General features: G+C 29.8%; 1 protein-coding gene across 13 annotated transcripts in view; it reads right to left on the bottom strand.

The window, feature by feature from the left end:
- Window positions 1–4,851: 4,851 nt before the first annotated feature.
- The window catches only part of LOC123291560 (coiled-coil domain-containing protein AGAP005037), a 137,552-nt gene continuing 119,413 nt past the window's right edge, over window positions 4,852–22,990 (bottom strand). For 5 of the 13 annotated variants that reach the window (XM_044871881.1, XM_044871889.1, XM_044871883.1 and 2 more), the window contains 9 exons: window positions 21,994–22,041; window positions 21,775–21,831; window positions 19,953–20,042; window positions 19,062–19,124; window positions 18,397–18,675; window positions 18,011–18,227; window positions 17,409–17,564; window positions 16,988–17,108; window positions 4,852–6,972 (listed from right to left, as the gene is read on the bottom strand). In XM_044871881.1, coding sequence (XP_044727816.1) covers window positions 5,806–6,972; window positions 16,988–17,108; window positions 17,409–17,564; window positions 18,011–18,227; window positions 18,397–18,675; window positions 19,062–19,124; window positions 19,953–20,042; window positions 21,775–21,831; window positions 21,994–22,041 — 2,198 coding nt within the window. In that variant the 3' untranslated portion in view covers window positions 4,852–5,805. Of the gene's footprint in view, window positions 6,973–10,765; window positions 10,788–12,812; window positions 12,863–16,987; window positions 17,109–17,408; window positions 17,565–18,010; window positions 18,228–18,396; window positions 18,676–19,061; window positions 19,125–19,952; window positions 20,045–21,774; window positions 21,832–21,993; window positions 22,042–22,990 lie in introns of all 13 variants that reach the window. The other 8 variants (XM_044871893.1, XM_044871892.1, XM_044871894.1 and 5 more) reach the window with 8 other exon arrangements.

Genomic DNA, 22,990 nt, shown 5'->3' with positions numbered 1-22,990 from the left:
AAAAACATGAATATTCGGACCAAATTTTATATTTTTTTCGTTTTACACTTTTCTCAATAATACTCAATAATTTTTTCTATATATATATATTTTTATTTATTTATAATATTTATAAATTTTTATATATTTTCACCAACAAATTTTTCATCTTAATGTTTAATGAGATTAAAATATTTTTTTTTAATACGGGATTAAAAAGTGCATTCGAGTAGTGTTAGTTAGGGATATATAGAAGTAGGGAAATAGGTTATGGGGCCCAGTATAGATAGATAAGTATTTAGTACCCGCGTGTATGTATATTCGATAAATTTCTTTTTTTTTTACTAGATTTTATTTACAAATTTTTTCGACGTCAAGTTTGAAGGGAAAGGAAATTGTTTCATTATTTCAAAAGTGATTTTTTTAATTTCTTATCAGATCAAACATTTGGTATACTAGACGCTGAGTGGGTTTCGTATGCATTTACAGGTCTCACCGAACAAGGAGTGTGTATTTCGACGTAATTTGACTCGCTGAATCCAAAGTTTTATATAATGCACATGAAAATACGTTTCATGCAATAGCAAAGAAGCTAGAACGGTTGTAAGTATTAAGTTTCAAATTTTCCCCCATTCTGAGTGATGAGGAAGTTGAAAATTCGGATTTAGCGGGTCAAAATATGTCGAAATACAATCCTTGTTCGGAAGGACCGCATACGAAACCCACTAAGCGCCTACATTATTAAGACCAAATTGAAGTTTATAAAAATTAATTTTAAATTTTTCCTACCTCTCAAACTTGACATCTTATTTCTAAACCTGAACAAAAATAATGAATAAAATAAATTATAAAAAATAATTGTTTAATAATTTTAATAAAAATTAAAAAAATAATAATTAATTTTACCCTTATTAAAATTAGTTTTATTTAATTTTTTGTTCAATTGATATTCGTAGAATAATATATTTACAAAATATAACATTTTTTTTATTTACATTTTAATTATTAATTTATTTTAATTTAAAAATGAGTATTTCCTTTTTATTCATTTATTAATATTTTTCTTTTTTTTGGTGTTATAATATGTTTTTCATTGAGAGTTTCCGAGCCTTAAACTTAAATTTTTTAATTTTAAAATTTTTTGTTATTAGAAAGAGTATTTCTTCATACCTTTGAAATTATTGTTTAAGTTTAAAATATGGACACACTTAATGGAAAACCTTTTATATATAAAGTGTTTTAAAGTAATCTACATTATCGATAATAAATACTGACACTGTAAATGGATATTAATACTGATTTTTTATTATATTTAAAAAAAGAAAAAAAACACTTTAGATATAAAAATCGAAAATTTCTTTATGAATATTAAAAAATATATTTTTGAAAATTAATTTTAATAAAAATTAAAATTTATTGTGACTGTGTCTATACACGCGCTATCTTGATCAGTATTTTAAAAAAATAATTCCATGTTCAAATTGTTCATTCTTTTCTGAATTCAGTCGAATTTGTTTTAAGACGTCGCAAAATCGTGGATAATTACAAGGTTCTGCGTAAATCTACTCATGGGCGTCACCGTTATCTCCTATATTTTTACTTGTACCTACAATTCATACTTTTCCCATTCTCCATAAATTAACTTGTACCTCAGCCATCGGCTGGTCATCTTTGCCATCGGCTGGCGACGCCCTTGGTACAAAAGACGAATAGCAATTAGCCCGGACGACCAGCAACGACCAAAATTGAAGCAAATAACTCTAAAAACTGTCGTACTTAAAACAATTTCAACATGGAAATATTTTTGAAAATTAATCTCGATTTATCGAGTATGAGACACATATTGATTTTCCTATGAAAATAAAATTTCGATATAACACTGAATTTTTACATTTCGTGATCTCGAAGATTTATTAGAAACTTCGAGAGTAGTTTATTTGACATCGTACGCACTAAAAAAATTTCTTTACCAAAAAAAAAAAAGTTTTAAGCCCAAAAAACCATGCTAAAATTTTTTTTCCTCAATTATTTTACAAAGAACATTCATAATAAATTATTATAAAGCACTGTCTACAATGAACCGTTACGAACAAAGCGTTGATGTCTCATTGTAGATGTAGCTTACATTTTTTACCTAATTTATGTGCAATCTTTTTAGTTTTTTTTTATTGGATTATTTTAATAAATACATGTTTTGGATTATTTACACCGCCCAAATTTTTCTGAAATTAACAAATTGGGCATTTTAAATTTCCAAAAATACTACTAAGACACCCATTTTTATTCCAATTGAGATAAAACACTTTCCCAAAAAATCTTTTTCTTGAATTTGGGTGGGATAAGATTTGGATGCTCCTTTTCTTCTTTCTACATTAGGACACTACTGAAAACAGTGTATTCCTTTTTTCTGGGCAATAATTTGCTTTTTTGAAGAAGTGTCGGTTTTTAGGAATTCAAAACCTACAATTTTAACCGACCCACCAATGCAGAAGTCACAAAATTTTCACTTTACGGTCAATCAAAGTGCAAAAATTTGAATGGTGTAATTAATTGTAATAAATTATTAATCAAAAAATATTCTACTAAAATAATTTAAATAATTTTTTTTTACAATATTTTTTTGGGTAACAATTTTTTCATATTTATTTATATTTAAAACAATGTGATAAATATTATTTAAAATATTAATAATTAATAAGTAAAAATATTAAATTAATTATAATAAAAATGATTTCTTTAATTAATTTACTAATTGTTAAGAAAAAATAACAAATATTAACACTTTTTTGTTTAATAATTATAAAAAATCTATTCATATAGGCCTTTATTTATAATTATTTTATTTTATTTTAAATTAAAATAATTTTTTATTTATTGTTTTTTTCTGGTGAATTTTGACACAAACGAACCAAGATCTCAAGCATAGTATTTGATAATCATTTTAACACGATTGGAAATTTAAGAGGTCTTTTCGGGATTTTTTTCATCTTTGATGCCGGATCTCTAAACAAATCATTTTATTCGAAACTCGAAAGAACGAGATAATTATTAAATACTACGTAATTGGCTCAAACACCCAAATTTTATCATTAATTTAAAAACCATAAATCCCACTTTCTTTGCTAGTTTTTGGTTATTTTTTTAACGTGTTAATTAATTTTCTCCAAAACTTCAAAATCAAATCACTTAAAATCAATTAATATTATGAGTAATTAAAGCAAATTTTTCAAAATGTTTTTTTACTGTACGAAATACTGTATTATTTTTAAAATGTTAAATCCGTTAGTAAATTCATCGAATATTGAAACAAAAATTAAGAGAGACCTTTAGAATATACGAAAGAGGAAATTTTGATAATGGAGAAGTTCCATGGTTTTTAATTTAATTTTTTTTTTCGAAAGTTTACTAAAAGAAATTAAAATTCATTTTTCATGCAATTTTACAAGTTAAAATATCGCTTTAGTAACGTCACCATACGGAGAAATGATAAAATAACATGCACATGATTGTGATGATAAATAGTTTGTCTCTCAACTTGTTTTCTCTATTATTTTAAGATAACTTTTCATGGAAACAAGCCAAAAAATGTTAATTTAACGTGATTCCAATTGGAAGTAGTTTATTAGATAAGTTGTAAAAAATCAATTAGTTAATAATTTATGACTTGATCATTTTTTCTGTTAAACTAAGATTTACAGAAATATAAAGGTCGCATTCGATGAATTTACGTCTCTGGCAGCCTGTTTTTTCTCTAATAAAATGTGTAATAATAATAAGTCAGGTTGTTTTTATTTATCTATAAATAGCTGTTTGATTGGTTTACCGTAATAATTAATTTTTACATATTTAAATAATTATAAATTACTGTTAATTATTTCTGCAGGGTTGTTCAATATCATATTACCACTTACGAATGAGAGACACTTTGTACAAAGCGAAGTTTTAATCGCTAACGGTTCGTCTTGTCGACGAACACCAAAGGGCTTTTGTTCTTAAAGTTTCTGAAATACGTCACCGTTACTGTTTAGTTTATTAATACTTTTTTTGGACAAAATGTCTTCACATTTACGTGGTAACATCTTATTGAACATCCCTGTATAAATTGTTTGGTGTAGGCAAATTAGCTTGTTCTCTAACTTTTCAACTTAATTTTTACTTTTCATTAAATTTGTAACACGTTGTCGATATCTCAAAAATACACCATTTTAAGATTTTGAACCAAATTTTTTTTGACAAAAATGTAAAGATCATAATTTATAACAAAACATTTTTTACTTATTTTTAATTTTTTCAAGATAATTTTAAAGTTACAGACAGTTTTAAGAGAACTTTTCAAAAGAGAAACGAAAACGCCTGACTAAAAAAATGTTCGTAAAAGATCGTGTTACGTCATAATGTTAATTGAATAGTATACATTATATACAATTATTAATTAACATTATGACGTTGACACGATTTCTTACGAATTTTTTTTTGTTGGGCGTTTTCGTTTCTCTTTTGAAAAGTTCTCTTAAAACTGTCTGTAACTTTAAAATTATTATGAAAAAATAAAAAATAAAAACAGTTTTGCTATAAAACTTATATATGATCTTTTTTCCATTTTTGTCAAAAATCAGTTGAATGAATTTATCAGATGTCCTCCAGGATATCACACTCGACAAAACAAGACCCAAAATCCAAAAGAAGAGAACAAGCCAAAAGAAAAATAAAATAAATACATTAAAAAAATTCAAATAAAAACTATTGAATTTATTTTGTTATTTTATTTAGTTTATAAAATTTACCCTATATTTTTTGGTTTTTTTTAAATATTTTACAAATATTTTATGAAAAAATGAAAGATTTGTATTTTTATATTTTTTGTAAGTACGAAATGTATATGAATTGTTGTAGGGGGAGGGGGCAGATTAAATATAATATTTATATACTTTTTTTTTTTTATAAAATTGCATCATTTTTTTATGACATGGATAGTACAGTAATGTGTTTTTCTTTAGAGTCCCTCCAATGTAGAGTTGGGACAACAACTTCACTATATAAGAGAAACTCTAACATCTATTCAATTAGTTGAGACAAGTTTACCAAAATTTTTGTATAGATTTTTATTTCAAGTTTAAATAATTAAATTCGTAGCTCATGGCATTGGTTTTCACTTTCACCCGTATAAAATTTGTTTCTTCTATTCCCTACAGCTACTGGATAGGCGGCAGCCACACTAAAGAACTGGGCTTACCAGAGGGCAGCATAATCTTCTTGGTCGCTATCCAGCTCTTGCCATGAGGAGAAGGAAAAGGACCTGTCGTAACTAAAGTCGGTTTATGTCAAAGCACTGATGGGCTAGTATTCGCAGATGGATCAACCCTTTTTCGGTATCAAAACAGACCCATTGGTGTGCTTGTGTCCCACTCCAGGGCAGCCACTCTAACCTAATATATTCCCTTTGATAATATAATTCTAAAATCTTAAATTTGTCCACTCCTTAAATCTGACCTACCGATAAATCCAGCAGTGAAGGATTATTAGAGGCTGAAGTTACGCAATCTTGAACGTTTTCCTGTATAATACGAAAAACCTGCAAATTTGTAAAACTTAGAAGGCTAAGTTTTGGAATTCCAATGACACGAATATCAAACTAGAAAGATCGGAAATCCCAAAAATTGAACATATTTGGATCGTATCTTCGGATCGTACTCCTGGCAAGCTTGTCTCCACTAAAAATGATGGATCTAAAACTCTAATTCATTTAATTAATAATTATTAATACATGATAATTTGGCAAATATTTGTAATTCGAAGATAATAAAAATATCTAATAGCTGCATGGGGTCACAGGATATCAGTTTCATACACTTTACTCGTTGTGCTAGCGCCAGTGGATTGTTGTGTGGAGTTCTCATTGGACACGGGTACCGTACTTAGATTACCATTATTATTCGCTAGATGGGTCAAAGATCCCGTATTAATTTGTGGCGATGCTGTCATCATATTTAAACCCATTTTTTGTAAGATATTCGATTCGCTACCAGTTTTCTTTAATAAAATATCGGGAGTGGGTGGAACAACAGTTAAAGCATTATTACCACGCTGTAATTGTTGTAGCCGTGCGTATTGCTCCTGGAGTGCTTTTTGTTTCTTTAATAATTCTTGATGTCGCATTTCCAGTTGTTCCTGACGATTGTTTTTCTTTGCACCTTCTTGAGAGTTAACCGATTCACAACTACTGCTGTTACTCGCTGTAAGCATCATCATATTGTTATCGATTTCGGTTTGTTGTTGTTGGGTATGCACTTGCAGATTGGAACCAATATTTCGTGGTAACGTTTGTGAACGTTCCTTTAAACTTGACCGCCCGGGAACGTTTCGCCGTAGAGTTCCACCCAAACCTAAATTCTCTCTGGCCGCATCAAACTGTGACTGTGTTGTGTTTTCATTCTGCGCCATATTTTGAACATTTTGTATATGTTGCAAAGTAGACGGGGTGTTATTACGTGGGGGTATACCTGGGGATGTTGGTGACGCTAATGGTGATCGGGAACTTGTTCTAGGCGGTGGTGGGGGCGGTACACGACGGCCAGCTAACGCTTGCAACAGTTCAGCGTTTCGTTCGGGTAACGGTGGTTTAACGCCAATATTCGCTGCTCGTGGAGCGGGTTGAATCGGTGGACTGTTATCCGTATCGGAACCACTTGGATATGAATGTAAACGACGTAGACTGCCTGTTCCACTACCCGTACTTACTGTTAGTGCATGTGAATCCATGCTACCTTTTCGTCCAATTTCGCCCATTGATGGTGCATGTGTTGTGGATTGTTGTTGGGGCAACGCATGTGAGGGGGGTGGTGCTGAATTGTGTGGCCTTGAAAATGTTTGCAGTTCATCTAACAGAGCGTCGAGTGCGTTCTCCGGACGCTGGCTGGATTCGGAGTCGATGGAATCTCCCCCGATGCCGCCCGGGCCCACGTTAGGACGCGATGTGGGTATGTTGGAATTGGGCTAGATATAGATACATAATTTTTATTAGAAATGATATTACTCAAAATTGCAATTAACATTAATTTTATGGTCAAAAAAAAAACTTGCAAGTAACCAAAAAAGAGAACCAAAAATCTTACATCAAATTCGAATTTAAAATGTTCGGTTCAATAATCGTTTATCCAAATATTATGGGAATGTGCATGATCACGTAATGCGCTGCGTTGCAAACGATTATTGAGCTTAACATTATCGTACTTGTAAAACATTTACCTTCAACAATCGTGCTAAACGTTTCAAAATAAATGAATTTTGACAGTGAAAACCTAAAATTTGTTCATAGTTTCGAGTTCAGTGCCATGATACATATTTTGGGAGAATTTATGTTAGTCGTTCCGATAAGTGAGATGATTTCACGATTTCTGAAAAACTGCCAAATGATTTTTATAGAATTTGATTAGTTCTAGATTTAATCCTTAATTTTTATTTTTACAATTTGATCCTTCGAAACAAAAAAAAATCATTTGACGATTCTTTAGAAATCGTAGTCGAGTTCCTTTGAGAATTTGGAATCAGTTATTAGGACATTGGATATCGTGGATTTGTCCAAGAATGTCAGTCCGATAGTGAGACGTCTCTAATGAAATTCGTCTCGAAATATTTGGAAATCACAAATATTTTTGTTTGAATTTTCTTTTCAAAATAACAGGGAGAAAAATAATATTCTAACTATTCTAAGGCACACGCGGACCAATCTTCTCATACGAGGTATTTTTCTCCGTGTATATTTTTAAAAGCTCTGCGTATTTTCTAAAACAGCTAAAATTAATTTCATAAAGTCTATTCGAAACTAAACAAAAAAATATTAAAAAATTTGAAATTCCAGAATATTTATTTCTGGCCTGCGTTTTTAAGCAGCAAAATTCCTATAGCGAAAAAGTTAAATCTATCAAAAAAAACACCAAAAAAACTGCTATTGAACCAACTTGTGGATGAAACCTGTCAAATTATGAATTTAAATGAATTCTGAAAAGGATTTTAATCGAGGAAAGGAACGCATTGGTGACTTAAAAGTTGAACGAAATTGAAAAGGCTCCATTTATAAGAGTTGAGACAATTATATTTCGAGTATCGTGGTATTTATTTCAATAACTTGATTTCACTTAATTTTATTAAACTAGAAAAATTTTAGAAATTATGGCTTTTCTTCTGCATCCATTTCCCCGACTATTTATGCTATCTCGAAATGGAAAATGAAATGATGAGCTTTTTTCGATGAAAATGAAAGACAGTATGCAATCTTCATTCTGAGACTTTTTGAGTCTCGCAAGTATTCACGATGATATCGGATGGGAATCATGAGTGCGTTTATACTTTAAACACAAATTTTGAACGATTTTTATTTTATTTTTAGTGGGAATTACTTGACAATATAAAAAGGAAAGTAAGAATACAATTTTTCCATATCTGGAGTAATTTTCAAAATATCCAAAATTGCAAATTTTGTTTAATTATTTGGATTTCGATATTTCGAAAGCTAAGGCAGATATCAAAAAGTTGTATTCTTATTTTTCATCTGCATTCATGAACTTTCACCAGGTTTACGCAAAAACTGAGCGGTTTATTTCATTTTTCGTAATCTATTACAACTTTGACTGTACTATAAAACGATTTTGAATAATTTTGGCTTAACATCTACAGGTAATTTGGGATTATGGGTTGTTGTAATATTGTTTTGCGTATCACCCCAAAGGCAAGGAGGTTTATGGTCGAAGAACCCAAAATCCTATTATTATTTCGACTTATGCCGACGATAATTTGAATCACCAAAACTCAGACCATTTGATAATTTGGGTCTTTTGTGGTCAAAACTTATCCTTTGACATTTTTCAAATACTATCCTTTGGCAACTCGAAAATTGCGCAAAAAATACAAACGCACTTAAATGAAAAGACTTATTTAAAATGTATGACAATGAAAAAACGATTAGAAAATAATGACACCACATGCAAAAATTTTCCCTCATAGTAAGGTAATTTAAAAAAAAAAATTTGGCTAGCCAAAAATTTTGGATATGAAAATTTTGTTTTTGAGATTTAAATAAATGATATTGATGCAAGTACACAACATGAGTGCTGACTGACGACTCTTTGGAAAGTTTTCATGATTTTAAGAAAATGGAAAATCTCGTTTACAATGACAAAATATTCACAGGCTGCACTGAGAGTTAGTCAGTTAAGCAGTCTTTAATCAAAAACGTCTTAAAACCTTTTCTCAGGAGATGTTTAAAGTGTGGTTAACAAATTTCCCGTAATCAAAAACTTCTTTTAAAGTTTTATTCACAAGCGGATTGAAAAAAGAATGAGATTTTTAGTGCCTTTTCTCCCCAAGATAATATTACTCAAGATATACACGCTCCTGTAAAGATGTTTAAATTTTGATCCGAAATATCTCAAAAACACGAGTTTCAATATGGGTGACAGACCCATACTGACTTATGAAATCCACAATACTTCTGACGAATAGTACTATTGGACACTGTAATGTCTCTGATGATGAATATTTATTAAAATGACAAAATAGGTTAAAAATAATAGAGTGACGAGCAGTGTGACAGCGTTTACATCTATACTGAATAGGATCGTAGTTCAATCATGCGTATGGATAAATGCGCCAAAAAGCATAGCGAGAAAAACAAGTAGTATTGCGACATCTACAATGTAGTATGGGATTCGAGCCCTACTGTCGAGTTGGGCTTATGTTTTACTAATGTAAGCGGCGCCAAAGTTTTGATACCATACAGTATTGTAAATAACGCCACAGTTAGAGATCATACGGAATTATCACTCCTTACATAAAAGTTATCATTGTAAACGAAATTTTAGACGAAGAAGGGGGGAATAGAAAGAGAGAGAGAGAGAGAGAGAGAGAGAGAGTAATACATTACCTTTGAATAATATGATTCAATTTGATGTTGAGATTGTTGGTAAGAAAATTTAATGCGAATCGTACATTTTGATAAGAAAATATTTTAGGATAAATTTCGTGAGAGCCCTTATTATACGGTTATATAGATTTGGCATTGGCTGGAGGGCAAACGCCGAAAAAGGTAGAAGTCTAAAGGAAAATGGAGATATTTTGTTTGTTAACTTAATAAATTCGAAACATATTTCTAAGTTTTCATCTGAATTCTTCGGACCTGAAGGGTTAAGATCAAATTCAAGAACACTTTCAATTTTAAGAACACTGTAAAATGTCACACTCCGTATATTTTCGAAAGGTGCAAAATGGTAAGGGGGCGCAGATCATTCAATTAGCGATTCCAACCAGGATTAAAAAGCTCTTCTCGAGTATTCTTGTATCTGACAATTAATAATAAAAATAATCTATAAAATGGGAATACCGCAAGTTGGTTTCTAGCACCTAGACCAAGGGATCCACTGTGCGCTCCTTGAAAATAATCGGTCGCCCGAAGACGAGACATTTCCATGTAGCAAGTGCTATTTTAATCAGACACCAAACAGAAAGCTCAGAGCTTTTCTATTGGGATTTCTCTCTGGCGTTATGAGTCCAAGGTTACGAACCGAAAAATTCTATATCTTTTCTTTCATCGTCCTCCATACGATTGGGGATCATCAGAGATTCCCAAGTTATGAAGATGATGTGTTTCAGCCTAGAACCACCCTTTTCCACAGTGTGTTTTAGCCCAAAACAGTCGAATGATTTAGCTGTGGTTATACACAGTTTGACCTATCTCCCCATTAATTGACTCTTCGCAGCCTCAGGCTCAGGTATAAAGAATGATAGAGACGACCTGTCTCATCCCAAGGAGTTCGCTGCTACATTCCATTTAACTGCCTTTTTAAGCATTAGCTCCCACCAATGTCAAACGTTCGTATATCATAGTCTTATAGTTCGTTTAAAAATACGAAAGACATAAGGTCAAATAATTTTTCGAAAAAAAGACCACAGTAGATTTAAGAGTAAAGCAACTTCATAGTTTTTTATTATTTTTTAAGTTGTAAATAAAATTGTTTGATCAAATTTCTTTTCTATTTTCAACGAGCTATACTTGTAAAATTTCTGAAAAAATTAAATCTTATCAAAATGAACGAGAAGCTGTAAACTCTTTACATGCTAAATTTTGTGTAAAAAATTTATATGAAAATTTCAATTATCTAAGAAAATGCGAAAATAATTATATTGTGAAAATTACATGCGCAATTTTTATATAATTTAGTCAGATTAATAAGCACAATTTTAAGAGAAGAAGAAAATTTTGTTTTGGTTAAATGTAAAACTCATTTTTAACAGTGTACTTGCAGTGATTAAAAAGAAAATAAAAAATAAAAAAAATAAGACTACAATACTTTCTAATTAAGAATTTTTCTTTAATAAAAAAAGAAGCTTTTCTACAATTAATAAAAAAAATAATAACAAAAAAATACTCTCTAATTTAATAATTTAATAATATTAAAAATTAATTTTTATAATTTTTTGTAAATCGATGCAAAATCTTTATATTTTAATACGATCTAGTTTTCATAGAAACGAGACAAAAAAACTTTTTACCAATTTTAAGATTTTGCAATCGATTTGTCTTTTAAAAAACTGTTATACAATTTTCTTTTTAAAAAAAAAAAAAAATAATTGGTAGGATTTGAAATAAAAATATTTTTTAAAAAGTGCTCAAGTGTTTGTGAATTTGAAAAAAGAAGGAAAAACTTGGAATAATAAAAATCTTGTTTGATTTTGAATATTAAAAAGAATGCCAATTCGTGTGTTATAACATTTCCAATGACACCTTACTATAAGGAAAAAAGTATTCACAAAGCCGGTCATTCAAAAAAATAAATCATAAAACTTGTTGTTTTTCTTTTTTGGAAAAATTTGTAAAAAAATCAGTTTTGTTTATTCGTAAAAATACTTGAAAAGTATTGAAATTTCTTTAGACACACTTTCTGGATGTAAATCAAATCTGAACAGACTTGACATCAATTTCATACAGCAGGGTATAATCAAGAGCCACGCATCTTGATTGGTTATAAATTATGGCGAATGTTAGAATTTTTTATTAAAATCTGAGCACCCTGATTTACTACGATCGCCTGGTATTAATTTATTTTACTTCAGATAATAGACTTGGAGACATTGACACGAAATTTCAAACCACTTTACTAGCATGACAAGGTAGTACAGGGCTGCCGAATGTTGTTAAACGAGCTGGCGAAACAAATGAATGTAGACCTAGTATGGATACCTGGACACAGGCACATTTCGAAAAATTGTGAATCCTACGAGTTTGCTAGAAATGGCACAATGCTGCCTTGCACAAGCATCAATTCACATCTGGGAGTTCCATGCAGTTCCGAACTGAAAGTTGCTCCTAAAAGAGGATATTTTAAAGAAAGTAAAGAGTCTGCGTGGATCTTTTATCCCCAGAATTAGAATTTCTTTAAAATTAAATGTCGTTCCCGAAGTAATTTATCATTGCTGGTGATTTAGCAAGACATAAAAAGTGCTTCTTTTTTCCTTCCTCTCTTCATGGCTCTAGGAAAGCAGCCATTATCTCCAAATCTATGTCATATAAAACTTGGCAGCACAAATAAACCACGCTAGTTACTAAAACTGATTTTTTTTTCTGTTGGATGTTTTGTTGAAAGTTTGTATCGAATAATAATAAAACAAAAAAAAAAGATGTTTTCGCAAGCCAAACTTTGAATGAAACAGCTCATGATCTCAAACATGTCACGTACGAATCAATAAAAATCAATCAATATAATAAATATTGAGAATTTTATATTTATATTAATAATAATGCAAGCATAATTATTTGATAAAACTGTAAGGTTTGTGTTTACTCATTAGTGGTAATTGCGTCCTTGAAGTTAGAACTCCATTTCCAGCCGTACTAAATTGGGAATAAATTAAAAAAAACGTTTTAACAGAGACTGTTTCATTTATTTATCAAAGTCAATCAGAAATTATCTAATTTTGATAAAAAAAGGACCTGTTTTTATTTAATTTTTTATTTTCATTATAAAAACTACTTTTTTCTACAAAGATTTTATAACCTTTAAATATTTCTCAAATTTGACAGTTAGTGAATGACAGTTATTTATACAACTATGACGTCATTATATCGTATGTCAAAATATTATCTTAACCTCATATTTGAGAAACATTTAAATTGATTTATGAATTTCGTTATCATTAAAATTTGTTTAAAAAATTTAAAAAAGACATTTAAAAAAAAATAGACGGTACACAAAACGAGACAGTCCACCACTGAAACACTCTAGCAGAGGACAAATAACTGAAATTAGGTGTAAGGGATTTTTTTTTTGTTTTTACGTAACATCTAACATTTAGGTTATAATTTTAAAAAAACAGAACAAAACAATAAAAAGGGCTTACTTCTTTTTATTTTTCTATTAATGTTCGGATAGAAAATTAATTAGCTTTCTAACATTAATAGAAAAAAATTTAAGCAATTAGAAACCAAAAAAAAAAGTATAAATTTGAGGAAATCAAAAACAAGGGGGTACATGAACTTTGAAGTATTTTTGTAGCTTTGTAAAAACCAAAATAAAGAGTGCGAATTTTAAACAGTGCCTAAATTGTTGAAAACTGAAAAAAAACTTTTGTTTTACAAGATGCGATTGCTATAATTTAGGGACTATATGGCAGACTAACACAGAAAAATAAATTATTTTTTCATATTTTTTTTTAAATGAAAATTAAAACTTATAGCTAAGGTTAACATTGGAAATGCGTTCAACTCCTAAGAAAAACAAAATTGTAATTTAGTAGGGCAATCAGAGTGAGACAGACTATATCATCCATTCACACGGAAAATATCATATATTGTATGAGTTGGAAATTTTCTAGAAATACCCACACAAAAATGGTACCCAATCGATTTCATGAAAATAAAAATTATATAAAATCCCATCCGTTTATTCAAATAGAAAATATAAAATTATTCGATTTAAGAGCTTTATTATGTCTATTTACGAGGTAACGCTTAAAAAAATTGTTTACACGTTAAAATTAATTTGTGGACCCGATTGAATCATGGCTATCATCCAGTGGTTAATTCAAGACTGATCGAGTTTTGGTTTTTCAATATTGGATCGATTGCTATTTTATCCGTGCGACTATTGCAAACGACTTTCGTACTTGTAACCTGAGATCAAAAAAGATAACTTCTGAGAATGAAAGAAAGCCCTCGCAATGAAAACAATTTCGAGAAAAGTAATACTTACAGTCTTTAAGAGATATTTGCGTGGAAGTATTAAATCAGGACATCTAAAACTTCAATTTATTGATAAATGGTACGCAACCTAATAGTTTAAATCGAAATTTCTGAAAACGGGTCCACTTCTTGTTTTAATTAGTACGAATTGTTACCACCAGTTGACGAGTTGAAATTCTCAGTTATCTATAAGAGAAACATCTTGGAAAATAAGGACAATTGAGCTTTCTAACCAGGAAATTTTTAATTTCACGGGCTTTCCGAAGAGAGGTTAGCTGTCCTAAGCATGGCTAAGTATTTATGCTTACGCCCTTTCCTCTTGGACCGAAAACTGGACACATTTATGCCATATTGTACTCCCCACTTAAAAACTTCCCAAAAGTTTCAGAAAATTTGACTGAAGGCCTTTTCCATAATCAGAATACTTCAACAGGTTTGTACGTGTAAATAATTTTATACATATGTTAGCGTGAAAATAGACACTGTGTCAAAAAATTGAAACAAAACAAATAATTTATTTTATTTTTTAAGTGAGTTTAAAAAATTTATTTTCAAAATGAAAAACTTTGCACTCAAAAAACACAATAAATAATAAAGCTACTTTTTAATTGCCCTCAGAACTTTTTAATAAAACTTTTTCTTATTAAAGTATTATAAATAATTAATTGAATCTAATTAAATTACAATTATTATTATAAACAAAACAAAATAAAATTATAATCATGCTTAAAGCCATTTTAATTTAAGTTTAAAAAAATAAAAACAATTAAAGAAAAGTTTTTAAAAACTCCTATTCATGTAATAAAAAAAATCGAGAAAATTTCTACGATTCGTGGTTTTTCTTCGGCATGATATGTAAGACCAAGTTGAATTATCGATGGATATTCGTTCTTTTTGGTTATTCTTAAACAGGGATGGTGATCTTTTATGTATTATTACTGTGCCATTTTATTACAAGGCCATAGACGGTACCGTTAAATAATTTTGACTCCGTGATTATTGGGCAAACCTGTATCTAACTGTAATTGGGATTTTGAACCAGATTTTTGTTTTGGAGATACTATCAATTCTATAATTACCCATTCACGAAAAAAATTGCTTATGCCCATATCTTCAAGAAAAATGAGGTTTCTACGTTGATGGGTATTTAATCTCAAGTTAGATGATCCCCGAAAAAAAACAAAAATACAACGATTCTTTCCTTTACTAATTGATTTTATTTTTTGCCTCAATATCGGAGAACAGAAATTGAAGCGTTCTCAAGAAGCTATCACGGTTTTTAATAAGATGAGAAATTACAATTTCAACGAGAAATATTATGTTAGCTTTGAATAATTTGAATAAATAAATTTTTAGGCCTTAAAATTAACGCCTTAAACTTATCCTCTCACACAAAGGTTTACGAAAATATTACAAAAGTCGCATTTTGTTTCTGATCAAAGCAAACTTTTTCCAAACCTGGGGTCCCACTAAAATCCTGTCAGGGTTGAACCAGAATTTTTATTTATTAAAGTTATAGTACTGTCTCGAGCGGATTTGATTTTGATTCCAAATATGAAAGTAGTTTTGGGTATTTTTGTAGGCACCTTTTTTTTTTAAAGAATTTTAAAAATATTCAAATACCTCACAAATCCAAGAGTTTGAAAAAAGAATTTTTAAGGTTTAGAAAAATAGGAAAAATTGGACAAAAATTATATCAAAAATAAAATTTGTAAATTTTATTTGTCAAAATTATATATATTTCTATTATTTACAACTTTTTTTTTCTGCCACAACTTCCCCACCAATTATCAAATTTGCATGTCATAGGCGTCAAATTAAAGTGTAAATAATTTATGTTTTAGAAATGAAAATTTAGAAAGGCACGGTTTGTGAAAATCTAAGTGCATTCTAAAAAAAAAAAAAATAAGACGTAGTCCAAATGGCGGTTTTATGGTATCGTTTTACTGAGGATACATTCTAAAACAGATTTTTTCAACTATTTTGAAATTGAAACAAACGCAACCAAAGAGATTGTAAAGGTACGAGTGACTTCTTCTCGCCTTACTTCAAAAAATTCTGGCTTATTTTATTTTGATTACGCAAACGATACTTTTTTAAAATAGTCACTCTTAGGTATCCACAGTCGTGTATATATAACACGACTGAGGAGTCACACTCGCATAATTTATAAGGGACATTTTTTGCACTTAAAATTTTGTTCCATCTCTAACAAGTTTACAGGATGGGTCCCAAAATGACCCATCTTGCTCATCTACGAACTTAACCTCACTTTTTACGTCCTGAACAATTTCAGCATGATATATCTTTTCATTTTTTAGTTTTCGTGTCCACAGATAGACGGACAGACAACCAGAAATGGACAAATTAGATGATTCACAGTTCGGGAAGTCACAGTCTGAAAAAGGAAACTGTCGCCATTGCGACATTTCCTCTCTAGACAAAAATATGGCTAGTCTTTATTTTGCTGAAGATTCTTGCTCCTTGGTTTATCGAAAGAATGTAATTACACAAACAGTACCTCCTATAAAAATAATTTAAGTTGACGCCTGTGACATGTCTCCTACATAATTATATTAAATACAAAAATAATTAATACGGCATCAAACAAAAAAGAAAATTTTTGGAAAACAAAAGAAACAAACAAAAATAATTAAAAACACAAACAAAATGTCTAGTTTTGCGTGCAAGGGTCAAAATAAAAATGAATTCAAGGCCATACGATTATAATAGCGAAAAAAACTTGCACTATTTATTTGGAAGTATTCAACCACTTACTTTTCCATGTTGAGCTGATGTGGGTGTGACAGGTGGTGTTTCGTCTGTCGATGGTGATAGACGACCATCACCTGTTGGATTACCCGGACACGGAAGTCGTTGTTCTTGTACACTGGCTAGGCTATAAAATTAGGGCGAAAACTTTAATTATTTTTTGTTGATACAAATATATTGAAGGTTATAATGAGTAAAATTAAATAGGCGAAAAATTTATCACCTAAAAATTATAGGCAATTTCATTACAGATATGATATACAAATTACATAATGACAAAATTATATATTAATGTTACTTCTATAGCTTGTTTTTTCCTAAGCGGTACATGTTTAGAACTTGAAACTTAAGATTTTCTATATATCAAGAGTGACGCCGAATAACAAAGCCCTTAATTCTGATAATACCAACTTATAAAATTACTCACCGTTTTAATGTGACTAAAGTTCCAGTTAATTTCTTACATCGACGCAATGCACTCTCTAAGCGTTCAGGCTCTTCTTTTAAAAATTTTTCCTCTCGTACAACTTTTTCCATTTCAGATGTTAACATTCCTTTAAGCCCTTCTTGTAAACTTGGAAACCTATTTTGGAATTAATGTATTAGTAAATGAAACTGCAAAAACATTTATGTAACTAATATAAATAACATTTCCAAATATTTGCAGATTTTATTGAAAACAAGGGAAATGGACTATCCCTTCCTGTTGTGCCAATGGCGTTTTATAATCTTATACCTTATTCTTAGAACCAGAAAGTGGCAAAAGTCATTTAAAGCATTTCTTAGTTAAATGACACGTTATTAATTTTGGATAGCTATAAAATTATAGACCAATTGAATTGAGGACTCATATTTTATAAATCAAAGTAGCATGTAGAAAACACCTATAAATTAAATAGAACTTCTAATTTACTTTCGTAGACAACATGAAAAAGAAGTGTAAGGAATCGTATTCCTGGCTAAGGTCCATCGAACGCACCTTAAAAAAAAATTATTTCTTTTGAGACAATTTCCTGAATGTTTACTTACCGTACTTTAAGATCCGCAACAGTTTTAGAGCTTTTACTTAAAATTAATGCCATATTCTCAACATCGGACATATTAACTCGTGTTTTTCGATTAATAACATTGCCACGTAATTCTTCCACAGTAGATTCCAAATCTGATAAATCTTTTTCCAAACGAATCATTTCTTGTTTATAAAGATCCTCTTCTCTGCTTAAACGAACTCGTTCTTGATCCATTCCTGTATTACATAAAAAAAAGAAGTTTTACATGCCCTTATACACCGACTACAACTGGCGAATTTAGAAAGGAACGGGGACATAAAAGGTGCTTGGCGAGTCTATGAAGCAATATTTCTTTGGCCACCCTCTCTAAGCACGTCTGAGTTCTAATCCGATTAAAAGCCTTACCTGCTTGCCAGGCTTGTTCTCCGCCAACCAGTAACATGGTGCGTATCTTTATAAATGTATCCCGTATAGTTTCACGCACAGAATGCGCTTGTGCTTGAGACATACGCCGTAAGTTACGCACTTCTGCACGTAAATCTTTTGCTTTCTTCTGTAATCCACGTAGCTGATTGTACATTTCTGGTGTTAATTGTAGGTCACGATATAAATGTCGACTGCTATCGTACTGGACAGCTAATGCAGCCGGTTTTGGAGGTGGTGCTGGTTTTAAGCGATCCCGTTCTGTATAAAAATAATATTAATATGTTAATTGTTACGCTAGTTTGAACTTTTTGGATGTTTGTCAAAATTATTGAGATGAAAATTTACTCAGAATATGTAACATATTTCGCCGAAAATTGTTTTTGAGGGGGTTTTCAGGACCGCTGAACATGAATATCACTACGAAAATGGCGCACGAGGTACCTTTTCCTCAAGGCGGGCAGTATACACCTCGCCTCTTGGACGCTTTTTCACTTATCAATATGAAAGAAATTTTCCAGTATTTTGGGGATTTTCATAAAAAATAAGATCAATAATTTTGACAATATTTAAACTAAACATTATTTATTAATAAATAATTAAAAATATTTGAAGAATAATAAATGATTAATAATTAAAATTCTCACCTTGCGAAGATGTTCGAGGCAATGTAGAGGATTTTATGGCCGGCTTTGGGGGTTTAGTATCCGCTACGCAAGCAAAAAAAAAACACACACCAAAAGAAAATGTCACCAGTTAAAAAATGGAAAAATATTTTTCTTGTACAACGCATGCATTTTTTCATAAAAGATACCAAAAAAAAGTAATTAAATTTTTTTAAAGAACAAATTTCTAACTACGAAATTATGCAAAATTTGTGATTAATTAATTCGAGATTAAAAGAAGATTTAATTTAAAAGAAATTTTATTTTATCTTAAAGCCTATAATAGTAGAAAAGCCGATCGTGGTAAGCTCTTTCTGATAACACTCGGAAGTTCCAATTTCTATACTTTTAGCACAACAAAATTTATGAAAATTGACTTGAATGGTATCAACGAGAGTCTATAACGATTAGCTTTTGGACAAAGTTGACTTTGATTTTGGACGATAAGAGTACCAAAGGTTTAATTTATTTTTGTTTTCTGTTTCTGTTCTTTTAAATAAACGGGAAAAAAGATAACAAAGGTAATTATCTACTGATAAAAATCTGACCCCTGTTGACTTTTTAATCCACCCTTCGTTTAAGTTTAATTTTTTAAGGCATGTAAAAACTAAAAAAAAAATTAAAAAAGCATGATTAGAAAAAAAAAATTAGAACTAAGTTTTAGAAAACTTTTTTATCGAAATATGATCATCCTACTTTTCCATAAAAGTTCTGTGGCATAAAAAAAATTGGATTAAAAAAAACTTGATAATAATAATGCCCTAACGGTGATAGAAAATGATTGGTACTCTTATTATTAGAAAAAATAAAAAAATAAAAATGGTGGCGATTAAATCGTGTAATTTTCACAAATTGTGTATAAATAAATCGCACCTGTATGCTGTGGCGAATGTTGTTTTGGTGAATTCATGTCTGGTGGTTCGTCGCTGAATGAAACTGATTTCTCAAATGAAACGGATTTGTCTGTAAAAATTAAATACAAAAAATATTTGTGCCAATTCTATCAAAATTATTATTTTTTTCTTTTAAAACAAAAAAAATTTGAACAAAAAGTTTACAATTTGAAATTTTTTTAATCAATTTTTTTTTTTAAATAAAACATAAAAAAATTCTGATAATGGAATGAAAATGCTTTATGAAAAATGAATTTTTGATGTTTCAACTTGAAAATTGTGTCTTCCTAGCAATTATCGATTTTCTATACTTAATTTGGATGAAAGTTTGCTGATACAACTGATTTCTCAGATACAATAATGGGATTTTTCTGAAAGGTATTAATAGACTTAGATAGTCACTGATTTGATTGCTTCATATTTGTCAATTTTTGGAAAGAAGATATGGGATATTCTGAATCGATTTTTGACGATATCTTGAAAACTGCCCGTTCAAATGTTGTAACAGATCTAACTTCGATTATTGATATTTTCGATTAGCAGATGGTTTCTAAAATACTTATAGAAGAGTGCAATGTTTTCTGAAAAAATGAGATCTTATTTTAACTCTTTTACCACATGTAGCGGCTTTTGGCTTTCCAAATATCATATAAACCACGCAGAAACCTCGTAAATATTCTCTTATTCGAGTAAAAGCTAAAATACCTTTCAGAAACACGAAAATTCGATATTTCCAGTGCCAAAAAATATAGAGGCGTTACTTAAACCCCTTCTCTCATTTTTTGGAACTGGCAACATTCACTATGATTGCTTTGGGTCTGATTAGCCCAAACTGGAAATATTATTTTCACAGACTATAAAATAGTTGAAGGGTCCCTGCACAAATCATATAGAATTTGCACATTGGTCAATTTATTTGCGAATATATCTCAAAGATGTAAGATTTGTGCAGAGAACAAAAAATTACAAAATAATTTTTAAATGAAAATTCAACGATTGTTTTTACACAAATTTTTCTTAATATGTTAATAAAATTGATTTTTGAACAAAAAATAAAAAATAAAAAAATGCAAACATGGAAATTTTTGAACCCATGCAAAACAAACGAGAAACGTTTCAAAAAGGCAAAAATAAAGCAAGGCATTTGAAAAGAAAAGGAATCAACTGATCTACACTATTTTAGAGAAGAGTTCTACAAGGTTTTTTTGTTTTCAAGACGTAGAAAGTTATAGAACGATTTTTAATAATAAAAGTGTGTGCTTTAAGGCCATAATAATTACTTCGACTGTGAAAACTTTTAAAATTACATAAGCAAAGATTTTGGAAGGAAATTTGAAGCTTTCTAAATAATTCTTACCGTGAGTGATTACTTTATTATATAAATTCCTAATCTAAAATACTTTTAGGAACTTTAAAAAAAGAGAGAGCCTTCAAATTTGGAAGACTTGCTAGAAATTTGAGGAACATAAGTTTTTGTATGGGATTAGGCATTAATATTTTTTAAGAACCACAATTATTGGAAGTTTACAAAAAAGACATGCACAAAATTTACAATTTTTTGATTCCAAGAGTGAAAAAATGGTTTTACATTTCAAATTTTGGAAGAAATATATAAATTATATAATTTTAAACAATATCATGCAGATTAACTCAACAAAAGATATTCAAAACATGATCAAAATTTGACCAAAAAATGAATTTTGAGATTCAAAACCAATTCATTAAGTTTTTGTTTTGAAAACGAAATTATTTTTGGGTAAATAACAGCATGCATTTGGAAAAATTATTTATCGAAAACTTACGACAGCCAGATTTGCCTAGTTTTGGGGTCTTAGTATCGGAACGCAGGTAGCTATCATCTGGAGATTTAATATAAAAAATTTCTTATTAAATTTAGAATAGAAAAAAAAAAACTAAAAACAAAAGTAGTAATTCGAAAATTTCAAAAATAATATATATAAAATTCGAATAAGGATCAAAGTTATTCGCGATTTTGGAACTTTTTGATTTCGGGTACTAACCTGGTAATGATGTCGAACTAGAACTTGAATTTTTATCAAATTCATCTCCTGTTGAAATGTAACAGAAAAGAAAGGTTTTAATGTTTTTTTTTTTTTGGCCACAATATTTGTGTTTCAAAATCTAGAATCATAGATTCTTTTTTAAAATGGATTATTTTTCCCAATCATAATGTGATTTCAATTTTAGAAAAAAAATCTATTATTAATGCCTAAGGTGACTAAAACTTCCCATTAGCAGTACATTTTTTTTCGAAAAATCATTTTGTTTACTATCTACATTTCTAGAAGTCTTTCTAAGTTGTCTAAAATGACAATAAAAAGAAATGAAATCGAAGGAAAACTACGAAAGTTAATCTCTGCTCATTAAGAAAAATGTCATTTGATTTTCACATCGAAAAGTTTTCTATATAAATCTACTATAATCCCCCCATCCCTTCCATTCTCGCATCGGATTATAAATGAATGACAGCAAGGAAACCACAAATTTTCACGTTTTTCTAATAAAATTAATTATTTAATCCAAATCGACCACCTTTTATAATTTATTGGAAAAGGAAATTAATCAAATTTATTATATTTGCTTATGTAATTGATTTGAGGATTAACCTAGAATTACAAAGCTCTCAGAATATTTATTTTTAATACAGGGTGTACAAGGCTTCTTGTAATGTTAAAATAATGCCACCAGTAGTGATATTTGCAACTGTTTAAATCGAAATGGTAATGTAAAGCTATCCATTGGGTAATTTGGTTCTTAGGACATAGAGGCTAGAGACTTCTATGCCCTAGAGTTTTTAGATTTTAGTAAGCAATTCAAGGTTTTTATTCGGGGTTGGTGTACCGACTAATGCTAGAAATCCAGCGCAAGATCAAAATTTGGCAACCATGAATTCCAGAATTGATAAATCTTTTTTATTTCATTCAAATAACATTAATAGCGATTACGAATACCTATTATTCAAATTAAATAGGTGATGGTAGTTTCTGTTACACCCTG

The sequence above is a fragment of the Chrysoperla carnea genome, chromosome 2 (assembly GCF_905475395.1).
Source record: "Chrysoperla carnea chromosome 2, inChrCarn1.1, whole genome shotgun sequence".
NCBI classification, from domain to species: Eukaryota; Metazoa; Arthropoda; class Insecta; order Neuroptera; family Chrysopidae; genus Chrysoperla; species Chrysoperla carnea.
The sequence above is the reverse complement of the archived record's forward strand: the minus strand, read 5'-3'. Positions and strand labels throughout refer to the sequence as shown.